Genomic DNA, 12,575 nt, shown 5'->3' with positions numbered 1-12,575 from the left:
TTTTATGTTTGGCAGCTGTCACACGCTAAAAGACGCTTTTTATTGTAAAAATAGTTTTTGCATCACCACATATTGAGAGCTATAATTTTTCCGTATTTTGACCCACCGAGTCATGTGAGGTCTTATTTTTTGCGGGACGAGTTGACGCTTTTATTGGTACCATTATCGGGCACGTGACATTTTTTGATCGCTTTTTATTCCTATTTTTGGGACGCAGAATGAACAAAAACCAGCGTTTCATGAATTTCTTTTACGTTTACACCGTTCCGCGTGCGGTAAAATTTGATAAAGCGGTTTTATTCTTCGCGTCGGTACGGTTACAGCGATACCTCATTTAGGTCGTTTTTTTATGTTTTGTCAGTTTTATGCACTGAAAACTATTTTATATAAAAAATTATTTTTGCATCGCTTTATTCTGCGAGCTATAACTTTTTTATTTTTTTGCGGATGACGCTGTATGGTGGCTCATTTTTTGCGGGACAAGCTGACGTTTTCAGCGGTACCATGGATATTTATATGCGTGTTTTTGATCGCGCGTTATTGAACTTTTTGTTCGGTGGTATGATAATAAATCATTATTTTTTGCTTCGTTTTTTTATTTTTTAAGGGGTTCGCTAAAGGGGTTAACTAATGGGGCAGTTTTATAGGGCGGGTCGCTACGGACGCGGCGACACCAAATATGTGTGTACTTTTATTGTTTTGTTTTTTTTTTCAAAAAATGAATTTATTGGGGAATATTTTTTTTTTTTTCTTTTTACTAATTTATTTAACGATTTTTTTTTTTTTTTTTAACTTTATTACATTGTCCCAGTTGGGACATCACTGTCCTGTGACAGATCGTTGATCTGTCACATCACAGATCACTGACAGATCAGCAATCTGTCACAGGCACTGCTGCAAACTTCCTCATGCCTGCACTTTGCAGGCACTGAGGAAGCCAGCTCCCTACAGGCCCCCGAAGGTCCCCGTCGCCATCTTGGATTCGGGGGCCTGCTGGGAAGGAGCCCCCCGCAGCAGCGCTGCACATTGCGCTGCCGTGGGGGGCTCAGGGATGCACGGAGGGAGCCCCCTCCCTGCCGATGCTTCCATTTAACCCCCGGTACACCGCGATCGTGTTTGATCGTGGTGTACAAGGGCTTAACGTGTCGGGGCGGTCCGTGACCGCCCCAGACACATTGTGCCGGGTGTCAGCTGTGATAATCAGCTGACACCCGGCCGCGATCAGCGGCGCTCACCACGTGGGCGCCGCTGATCGCTATGACATACTATCCCGTCCCTGGGAATTAAGTCCCAGGGCACATGGACGGGATAGTACGTCATATGGCAGAAAGGGGTTAATCGTCTCTTAGCTCACTTTTTTTAAAATTTTTATAGGTTTTTCAAAAACTTTTTCTTATACTTCACACAGTATTTGTCAATTTCTGTAAGGGATTTGAACCTGCAATCTTCCAATATCCGATCGCTTCTGCTATGTGCATCATTACTGCACAGTACTTTACATACCAAAAATCACGCTCTCCTATGAACACCATCCAGAAGCTTGCATTGCCAGGAGTACGGTCACGACAGGCTCGGAGGTTCTCAGCTGACCCTTGTTTGCCATGGCACCTCTTTGGCGCCCATCATTCACTTCATGGTGGTGCCAATGAGCGCATGGAATGACTCAATCCCTACCTCCGTTTTGTAAATGCCGCTGTTAGAGGCAGATATTGACTCAATATCACAGCCATCATGTGCTGGGAAAGATGCAAGTTCTGTTCCTGACCCCACATCAAAGTCCGTGGTAACAGTGCGTCATATGCTGGAAAGGGATTAGTGAACCTGTCACCTGATATATGCTGCCCAAGTCAGAGCATAGCTACACGATTTCAGCCAGGTGTATTTTTCTCTGAAACGCTGGCGAGTGAAATGATTATATAGGACCATTGGGTTAGATGAGACTAATCCAGCGCCACCACCTTTCGGATTCTCCCCGCCATCTCCCAAGTGATTGACAAGTCTCTTGCCAAATACACACATGGGAAACTGTCAACCACCTGGAAAAGCGCTGGGAGAAGCTGGCCATGCGTGGCACCGGACTAGTCTTGACTATGCCTTTTGGCCCCTGGCCTGATCTTTAGCCCCTTAATGGCGGTGATTAAGGGTACTTTTTAACGGCGCTGAGAAATAAGTGTAAAACATCCCCCAGAGTCAGAATTTCTCTGGAGTCTCTGCTACAGGGGGTAGCTGAGACCCCAGAGAACTTGATTCGGGTTGGTTTTTACCGACCCCAGTGTTGCGATCGCTGTTAATAACGGAATAACGGCAACCGCAAAAAAAAAAAAGTCTGATTTCCAATTTAATTTCTCTGTCCTCTGATGTGATTGCACATAATGCAAGGGAAAATAACAATTGGGGGTGAAAAGATCATTTTTGTGGAAAAAATATGCTTTTTTAATTGTACGGCTGTACGTTATAAACTTCTGTGAAGCCCTTGGTGGTTCATAGTTCCTTGGGGGGGGGGGGCTAGTTTCCAAAATGGGGTCACCTATGGGGGGTTTCCACTGTTTAGGCACATCAGGAGCTCTCCAAACTTGACATGGCGTCCGATCTGAATTCCAGCCAATTTTGCAGTGAAAAAGTCAAACGGTGCTCCTTCCCTTCAGAGCTCTGCCATGCGCCCAAACAGTGGTTCCCCCCCACATATCAGGTATCGGCGTACTCAGGACAAATTGCACAATAACTTTTCCTGTCCAATTTCTCCTGTTACCCTTGGTAAAATAAAAAAATTGAACCTGAAGTAATTGTAATTTTTTTGTGAAAAAAGTTAAATGTTCATTTTTTTTTTTTTTTTTTTAAACATTCAAAAAATTTCTGTGAAGCACCTGAAGGGTTATTAAACTTCTTGAATCTGGTTTTGAGCACCTTGAGGGGTGCAGTTTTTAGAATGGTGTCACTTTTGGGTATTTTCTATCATATAGACCCCTCAAAGTGACTTCAAATGTGATGTGGTCCGTAAAAATAAAATGGTGTTGTAAAAATGAGAAATCGCTGGTCAACTTTTAACCCTTGTAACTTCCTCCCCCCAAAAAAAAATTTCCCAAATTGTGCTGATGTAAAGTAACCATGTGGGAAATGTTAATTAAGTTTTTTGTGTGCCGTATCTCTGTGATTTAAGAGCATAAAAAGTCAAAGTTGTAATATTGTGAAATTTTAAAATTTTTTGCCAAATTTCCATTTTTTTTTTCACAAACGCAAGTCATATCAAAGAAATTTTACCACTGTCATGAAGTGCAATATGTCGCGAGAAAACAATGTCAGAATCACCGGGACCCATGGAAGCGTTCCAGAGTTATTAGATCATGAAGGGACAGTGGTCAGAATTGTAAAAATTGGCCCAGTCATGAACGTGCAAACCAGCCTTGGGAGTAAAGGGGTTAATAAACTTCTTGAATGTGGTTTTGATCAGCTTGAGGGGTGCAGTTTTTAGAATGGTGTCACTGGGTATTTTATGCTATATACCGGTAGATTCCTCAAAGTGACTTCAAATGTGAGGTGGTCCCTAAAAAAAAAAAATTGTTTTGTAAATTTTCTTGTAAAAATGAGAAATCCCTGGGCAACTTTTAACCCTTATAACTTCCTAACGAAAAAAAAAAATGTTTACAAAATTATGCTGATGTAAAGTAGGCATGTGGGCAATTTTATTTATTAACTATTTGCGTGACATATTTCTCTGTTTTAAGGGCATAAAAATTCAAAGTTTGAAAATTGCAAAATTTTCCAAATTTTTGCCAAATTTCTGTTTTTTACACAAACGCAAATTATATCGAAGATATTTTACCACTGACGTGAAGTACAATGTCACAAAAAAACATTCTCCGAATCAGCGGGATCCGTTGAAGTGTTCCAGAGTTATTACTTCATAAAGGGACAGTGGTCAGAATTTTAAAAATTGTCCCGGTCATTAACGTGCAAACCACCCTCGAGGGTAAAGAGGTTAAATATGTGAGCCTTTCAACCTTTTTCAATAAGCCTTAGTTGTCCCTGTAGTGAATAAGTAAAGGAAAATCTTATGTTAATTTTGAGTCCTGTCATGGTTACTGTTTTGCTTTTCACAGGTAGTGAATATAGATGAAGCGAAAAGCATGTTGTACATTCATCTCTTCACGTCAAGGGCCTCTCTTGATTCTGAACGTAGCATCAATCGCCAGATTATAAGTGAAGAGGTCTGGAAACTGCAGAAGAGCTTATTGCCCAGTACTGCTGATACCTTATCCAAAGCCCAAGGAGATGCTGTAACACAAGTAGCAGTGACCAGGAAGGACCAAAGCGGTGTAACCAAGAAACAAGCTGTAGAGCAGGGCACCAGCAACCCCTCCATAGATTTGCCGCCACCTCTACCTCTGCCCAGGTCTGGTGCACACATTGATGTGTTCGTATCTGTGGCTTGCCATCCTGGCCATTTTGTCTTCCAACCTTGGCAAGAATTGCACAAGTTAGAGGTGCTTATGGAGGAAATGCTTTTACACTACAGCACCACTGAAGAGAAGCAGCCGAATCTAGAGAAAAATAAACTGTATGCTGCAAAGGTGGATAAAAAGTAAGTACCTTGTAAATGCATTTCTGTTACTTATAGGTTAAGACCTCTTAATGCATCAAGATGCTTGTTCAGGAAATAAGATAAAGGGGATGATCAGGTTTAGACAATACCCACTTGTTTAAAGGTTTCCTTGAAAATAAACTGATCACAATGTGTTGTTCTACAGAAGCCTCCAGAGAATGGCTGTAACCTGTAGGGAAAAATGGTTGTAAATGTTCACTTTCTCTGTAGCGCAATCAGAGTAAATGAAGAGCTACTTAATTTCCATAAAAAATGGGCTATTTATGCTTTTGTTGTGGACCTACAATACATTACACTTTTTTCACTCTGGCTAAAAGATAAGAAATTAAAATAACTGAGACCTCCCCCCACCCCCTTACTTCCCTTATTAAAATGGAGGTCAACTTTGTTTTAAGCAGATTTTGGGGGATTTTTTTTTTTTTGGGGTGTGGTTATCTTTAACCCCTCACTGACCGCCGATACGCCTTTTAACAGCAGCAGCTAAGGGTATTTATACCACGGCGCTGTGGAAAACGTGTATAGTGTCCCCCAGAATCGGAATTTCTCCGGGGTCTCTGCTGCCGAGGGAAGCAGAGACCCCCAGAGAACATGAGTTGAGTCGGTGTTGCGATCGCCATTATTAATGGTATAACGGCAACCACAAAAAAAAAACAAAAAACGATTTGTCATTTAATTTCTCCTCTGATGTGATCGCACATCAGAGGAGAGAGAAATAGGGTCCCCGATCCCCCTCCGACTGCCACCGGTATCTTCTTCCAGTGAGAAAATGGCGGGCGCATGCGCAGTGCGCCCACCGAGTTCTGCTGGCCGGCACCTGGCAACAATGAGATTTTTCACCCCCCCCAGTTGGGAACAATAATCCAATAAAGAAAATATATTTGGCTCCATTTCCCCATTATGATTAGAGTTGGGCTAAAGTGAGTTGGGCTAAAATTAGGGTTAGGGTTGTGGCTAAAGTTAGGGTTGTGGCTAGGGTTGGGATTAGGGTTAGGTTGGTGGTTAGGGGTGTGTTGGGGTTAGGTGTGTTCTAGGTTTGGGGTTGGAGTTAGGGTTGGGGATGGGATTGGGGTTAGGGATGGGGTTAGGGTTGTGGTTAGGGTTGAGATTAGGGTTAGGAGTGTGTACCACTGTTTAGGTACATCAGGGGGTCTCAAAACGCGACATGGCGCCACCATTGATTCCAGCCAATTTTGCGTTCAAAAAGTCAAACGGTGCTCCCTCCCTTCTGAGCTCTGCCGTGCGCCCAAACAGTGGTTTACCCCCACATATGGGGCATCAGCGCACTCAGGACAAATTGCACAACAACTTAGGGGTCTAATTTCTCCTGTTACCCTTGGGAAAATAAAAAAAATGGGGCTAAAAAGTCATTTTTGTGAAAAAAAAAAAATGATTTTTTTTTATTTTCACAGCTCTGCGTTATAAACTTTTATGAAGCACTTGGGGGTTCAAAGTGCTCTGCAAACGCAACATGACGTCCGCAGACCATTTTATCAAAGTCTGCATTCCAAAACGTCACTACTTCCCTTCCTAGCTCCGATGTGTGCCCAAACAGTGGTTCTCCCACCACATATGGGGTACCAGCGCACTCAGGATAAATTGCACAAAAACGTTTGTGGTCCAATTTTTCCTGCTACACTTGTGAAAGTAAAAATTTGGCGGTGAAAAGATCATTTTTGTGGAAAAACTATCGTTTTTTATTTTTATGGCTTTAGTTTATAAACTTCTGTGAAGCACTAGGGGGTTCAAAATGCTCACCATACATCTAGATAAGTTCCTTGAGTGGTCTAGTTACCAAAATGGGGTAACTTGTGGGGGGTTTAGGCACATCAGGGGCTCTCCAAACGCGACATGGTGTCCGATCTTAATTCCAGCACAACAAATTTTGTGTTTCATTTTCTCTTTTTACACTTGTGAAAATTAAAAAAAAAATTGGTTCTGAAGTTAAATGTTTGTAAAAAAAAAATGTTAATTTTTTCTTTTTACATTGCTTCACTTCCTGTGATGCATGTAACGGGTTAATAAACTTCTTGAATGTGGTTTTGAGCACCTTGAGGGGTGCAGTTTTTAGAATGGTGTCACTTTTGGGTATTTTCTGTCATGTACACCCCTCAAAGTGACTTCAAATGTGATGTGGTCCCTAAAAAAAAGAAAAAGGTTTTGTAAATTTTCTTGTAAAAATGAGAAATAGGCTGGTCAACTTTTAACCCTTATAACTTCGTAAAAAAAAAAAAATTGTTTCCAAAATTGTGCTGATGTAAAGTAGACATGTTGAAAATGTTATTTATTAGGTAATTTGTGTGATATAATTTTTATGCCCTTAAATCAGCGAGTTAAGTTTGAAAATTGCAACATTTTAAAAATTTTCGCCATATTTCAAATTTTTTCATAAATAACCGCAAATCATAGCGAAGAAATTTTACCACTAACATGAAGTAAAATGTCACGAAAAAACACTCAGAATCAGCGGAATCTGTTAAAGCGTTTGAGTTATAACCTCATAAACTTCAGTGGCAGTGGTCAGAATTGTTAATATTGGCCTGGTCATTAAGCTGTTAATTGGTTCTGTCACTAAGGGATTAACATCACTTTTGATTATATCAATATATATTGGAAAATTTAAGCACTTCAAAAACTGGATATGTTTAAAAAAAAAAAAGGTTGCTCTACTGTGGAGTTCATCATTGTGCTCCTGATGTGTCCTGTGTAACGCGATCATGTACAGGTACTCTTGTTTACTTTACTACATGGGTTCTTCATTCTGCTGATTTGTATCACAGTAGTCCTCTCTGCCTGTTCATTAATCTAGATGGCAATGGGGTATGGGTTATAGTAGAGGACCTATGGGCTCATCCCAACAAATCGCACCAGTGCACTACAGCAAGCTGTGGCTGAACATAAAAACTGAAATGGCAGCGTATAGGTCAGGCCACTGAGGTCACTATACAGCACAGTTGTGATTTATTGGGATGAGCTCAAAGGTTCACAGACGGAGGAGTAACGTGATACAAATCGAAAATGTGGAAAAGCCCCTACCAATGGCATCAGTAGAGGATATTCACTTATCCTGCCTCCAGTCAAATCAATTAACTTGAGTGAATATCCTCTACTGATGCTATTGGCTGAGGCTATCCCACACCATTGATTTGCATTGCATGACTCTGCCTGTACGTTTCATCTATGTAGTGATGGATGGTATGGGCTTTTCGTAGGGGACATTTGCGCTCATCTCAAATTCAACAAAAATCAAACCAGTGCTGCATTACCAGCTTAGTGGCTGGACATATACACTGCTTTTTCAGAATTTGTATTGCCGCTGAGCCCGCTGTAGTGCACAGGTAGGTCCCCATCTTGATGATGCTACTTCAAAGGAAATGGCAGAGATGAGTAATGTGATATAAATCAGCAATATGGCAGAACCCCTGCCATCGACATCAGTAGAGCATATCAGTAGAACCAGAAGGGAACTGAAGGTAACTGGACAGTCACTGTAAACAATGTTTCTGTTTGTTTTCACTTTCACCCCAATAATCCTTCACTTTCTGCTAATTCCCCTAATCCCTACTCCTAGTAAGGAACTGTTCATCTCTTCTTCAATCCTCCCCATCCACCTCACCTCCGCCTCAAAACTGTTCCTTAACATACAATCCTCTGTCTCCAAACACAGACAGCCCCCTCATGCCCTCTCCTGCTCCCACCTGGTAACACTTTCTCTGCTCCTTCTCACTGCTGGTGATATCTCTCCAAATTCTGGTCCTCCTCACCACATTCCCACAGTCATTTCTACCTCCCATCCACACTCTATCACAACCTTCCGTAACCTCTCCAACCTTATACCCATTCACCCAGCCCCCGCTTCCCACTAACAGGAGCTCTGTGGAACGCTCGCTCTGTCTGCAACAAGCTTTCCTACATCCATGATCTTTTTGTTACTACCAAACTCTCCTTCCTCGCCATCACCGAAACCTGGCTCACCCCTTCTGACACAGCCTCTCCTGCTGCACTTCCGTATGGCGGCTTCCACCTTTCTCACACCCCCCGCCCCAGCAGCAAACATGGTGGAGGAGTTGGTTTTCTCCTGTCAGATACCTGCTCCTTCACCCCAATCCCACTGCCACCCTCTGTTACCCTCCCTTCCTTTGAGGTGCACTCTGTGCGCATCTACTCCCCCTCCAACCTCCAACTGGCTGTCATCTACCGCCCCCCAGGGCCAGCCACCACCTTCTTTGACCACTTCACCACCTGGTTACTTCATTTCCTTTCCGCGGACATCCCTACTATCATCATGGGCGACTTCAACATCCCCATTGACACTTCCCTCTCAGCTGCCACTAAACTTCTATCTCTCACTTCCTCCTTCGGCCTCACTCAATGGTCTTCTACAGCCACCCACAAAGATGGCCACACACTGGACCTCATCTTCACCCGCCTCTGCTCCCTATCTAACCTCTCTAACTCACCTCTTCCTCTCTCTGACCACAACCTGCTCACATTCTCTTCCCTCTTCACTCCATGTCTACAATCCCCACCCCACAAACTTTCACACCCTCGCAGGAATCTTAAACACCTTGACCTACACTCATTCTCCGAATCCCTCCTCCCTCTTACAGATATAAGTTCCTTACACAATGCGGATGACGCTGCCGCTCTATATAACACCACAATAGCTGTAGCTTTGGAATCCGCTGCCCCACTTACACATACCAAAACTCGCAAAATCAACAGACAGCCCTGGCACACCAGCCTGACCAAAGAGCTGAGGCGAGCTTCCAGGGCTGCTGAGCGCAGATGGAAAAGATCCCACTCCAACGAGCATTTCATCGCATTCAAACAGTCCCTCACTACTTTCAAGACCACACTCGCCACAGCTAAACAAACCTACTTCTCATCTCTCATATCCTCCCTGTCTCACAACCCTAAACAGTTATTCAACACCTTCAATTCTCTCCTCCGCCCCCCAGCACCTCCTCCCTCCCCACTCATCTCAGCTGAAGACTTTGCCTAATTTTTCAAGCAGAAAATTGATAACATCAGGGACAGTTTTGGTCAACAACCCCCAGAGCCCTTCCTCCCGACTTCCCAGCCCTCCACCTTCAAAACCAACTTCTCCACCATTACAGAAGATCGACTCTCCACTCTACTCTCAAGATCACATCTCACCACCTGTGCACTCGACCCGATCCCATCCCACTTCATCCCAAACCTCACCACAGTCTTCATCCCAACCCTAACCCATCTCTTCAACCTATCACTAACAACTGGTGTTTTCCCCTCAAGCTTTAAACATGCCTCCATCACACCTATCCTCAAAAAGCCCTCTCTTGACCCATCCTCTGCATCTAGCTATCGCCCTATATCACTTCTCCCATACGCCTCCAAGCTACTGGAACAACACGTCTACCTTGAACTGTCCTCCCATCTCTCTTCTTGCTCCCTCTTCGACCGCTTACAATCTGGCTTCCGGTCACACCACTCCACTGAAACTGCCCTTACTAAGGTCACCAATAACCTCTTAACTGCCAAGAGCAAGCGACACTACTCTGTCCTCCTCCTCCTGGACCTGTCGGCTGCCTTTGACACAGTGGACCATTCCCTATTATTACAGACCCGCTCATCCCTCGGCATCACAGACTTGGCCCTCTCCTGGATCTCATCATACCTAACAGACCGGACATTCAGCGTCTCCCACTCACACACCACCTCCTCACCTCGCCCCCTATCTGTCGGAGTCCCACAAGGTTCAGTCCTAGGGCCCCTGCTGTTCTCTATTTACACCTTTGGCCTGGGACAGCTCATAGAATCTCATGGCTTTCAGTATCATCTTTATGCTGATGACACACAGATCTACATCTCTGGACCAGATATCACCTCCCTACTAACCAGAATCCCTCAATGTCTGTCCACTATTTCATCCTTCTTCTCCACTAGATATCTGAAACTCAACATGGACAAAACAGAATTCATCATCTTTCCCCCATCTCACGTGACCCCCCCTACGAACCTATCAATTACAGTAAATGACTGCCCACTCTCCCCAGTCCCACAAGCTCGCTGCCTCGGAGTAATCCTTGATGCTGATCTCTCCTTCAAACCACATATCCAAACCCTTTCCACTTCCTGCCGACTTCAACTCAAAAATATTTCACGCATCCGTTCATTCCTCACCCAAGAATCTGCAAAAACCCTAGTCCATGCCCTCATCATCTCTCGCCTTGACTACTGCAACCTCATGCTCTGCGGCCTCCCCTCAAACACTCTCGCACCCCTCCAATCTATTCTAAACTCTGCTGCCCGGCTAATCCACCTGTCCCCCCGCTATTCCCCAGCTTCTCCCCTCTGTCAATCCCTTCACTGGCTCCCAATTGCCCAGAGACTCCATTACAAAACCCTAACCATGACATACAAAGCCATCCACAACTTGTCTCCTCCATACATCTGTGACCTCGTCTCCCGGTACTTTCCTGCACGCAACCTCCGATCCTCACAAGATCTCCTTCTCTACTCCCCTCTTATCTCCTCTTCCCACAATCGCATACAAGATTTCTCTCGTGCATCACCCCTACTCTGGAACTCTCTACCACAACATATCAGACTCTCACCTACCATCGAAACCTTCAAAAAGAGCCTGAAGACCCACCTCTTCCGACAAGCCTATAACCTGCAGTAACCACCGATCGACCAAACCGCTGCACGACCAGCTCTACCCTCGCCTACTGTATTATCACCCATCCCTTGAAGATTGTGAGCCCTCGCGGGCAGGGTCCTCTCTCCTCCTGTACCAGTTATGACTTGTATTGTTTAAGATTATTGTACTTGTTTTTATGTATACCCCCCTCACATGTAAAGCGCCATGGAATAAATGGCGCTATAACAATAAATAATAATAATAATATTCACTTTATCCTGCCTTTCCTCTATAACTTATGTGCAATTAAAACAAACTGCTAATGTCAACTAGCCGCTACAGCACCTCCAATTGTGAAAATTCTTAATTTTTAAATATCTATCATTTAAACAACATTTTGCTAGTGGCACAGCCCCTTTTAATAATCTGGGTTCTCCTCCTGTTAGTGCAGCCTTCCTCATAGACTGCACTGCATGTGATGTATAGTGTGTGAGGAAGGCTACAGAAAATGCAGGTGGAGAACCTGTAATATGTTTTTTATTAAAGTTGAAAATTCCCTCACGTGCATCCAGACAGAGAACAGATATCAGTGTTTAGCTGGCTAAATAGAAGTTCTAGCATCCGTGTATTTACAGTGGTTATTAGGAGTCTGGAATATAGAACATATTTTACGTTTTATAAATGAGTCTTTTTTTTTTTTTTTTATATATATAGGTGGTACAGGGTTCTTTTGAGAGGAATCCTTACAAATGGTCTTGTATCTGTGTATGAGCTTGACTACGGCCGTCATGAGCTTGTGAATTCAAGACAAATCCTGCCTCTGATGGATAAATTCAGACAGTTACCATTTCAGGCTGTAACAAGTCAGCTAGCAGGTAAGCAGTTTGCCTTATGTAATCTTTAATTTAGCTGAGAAATGGGGATCAGAAGCATTGTATTGTTGGTGTCTACAATGTGTATAGCTGCCACTGGTGTTTCTGCTTAAACAATTTCTTTTAAAGGGAATCAGTCAGCAGGTTTTTGCTACTTTATCTGAAAGCAGCATAATGTAGGCAAAGAGAAGCGTAATCCAGCGATGTGTCTTAGATTACTGGGTGCAGCCGTTCTCACACAATTGGAGCTTTTAGGTTTAGAATAAAGCTGATCTCGCCCACACCAAGCTGTGTATATACAATATCTAGAAACAGTGAGCTCCCTATCACAGAAGGGGGCGTGTTGGACCAGTGTTCTATTGCCAGCAAGTCCCAGCAATGATAATCTCCTGGTGCTAAAACAATCATTGCAGGTAAACAAAGCTTAATGAGCAAAGTGGCATGTCTGAAATGTGTTTTAACCCCTACAGCATGCAGTCTT

At 43.5% G+C, this 12,575-nt stretch overlaps 1 protein-coding gene across 2 annotated transcripts in view; it reads left to right on the top strand.

The window, feature by feature from the left end:
* TDRD7 (tudor domain containing 7) overlaps positions 1 to 12,575 on the top strand; it is a 121,429-nt gene that overhangs the window by 95,828 nt on the left and 13,026 nt on the right. For both annotated transcript variants that reach the window (XM_073549740.1, XM_073549739.1), the window contains exons 15-16: positions 4,098 to 4,579; positions 11,937 to 12,097. In XM_073549740.1, coding sequence (XP_073405841.1) covers positions 4,098 to 4,579; positions 11,937 to 12,097 — 643 coding nt within the window. The remainder of the gene's footprint in view (positions 1 to 4,097; positions 4,580 to 11,936; positions 12,098 to 12,575) is intronic.

The sequence above is a fragment of the Dendrobates tinctorius genome, unplaced genomic scaffold (genome assembly GCF_039654945.1).
Source record: "Dendrobates tinctorius isolate UK_male_01 unplaced genomic scaffold, ASM3965494v1 ptg000160l, whole genome shotgun sequence".
NCBI lineage: Eukaryota > Metazoa > Chordata > Amphibia > Anura > Dendrobatidae > Dendrobates > Dendrobates tinctorius.
This window is presented reverse-complemented; position numbering and strand designations above follow the sequence as displayed.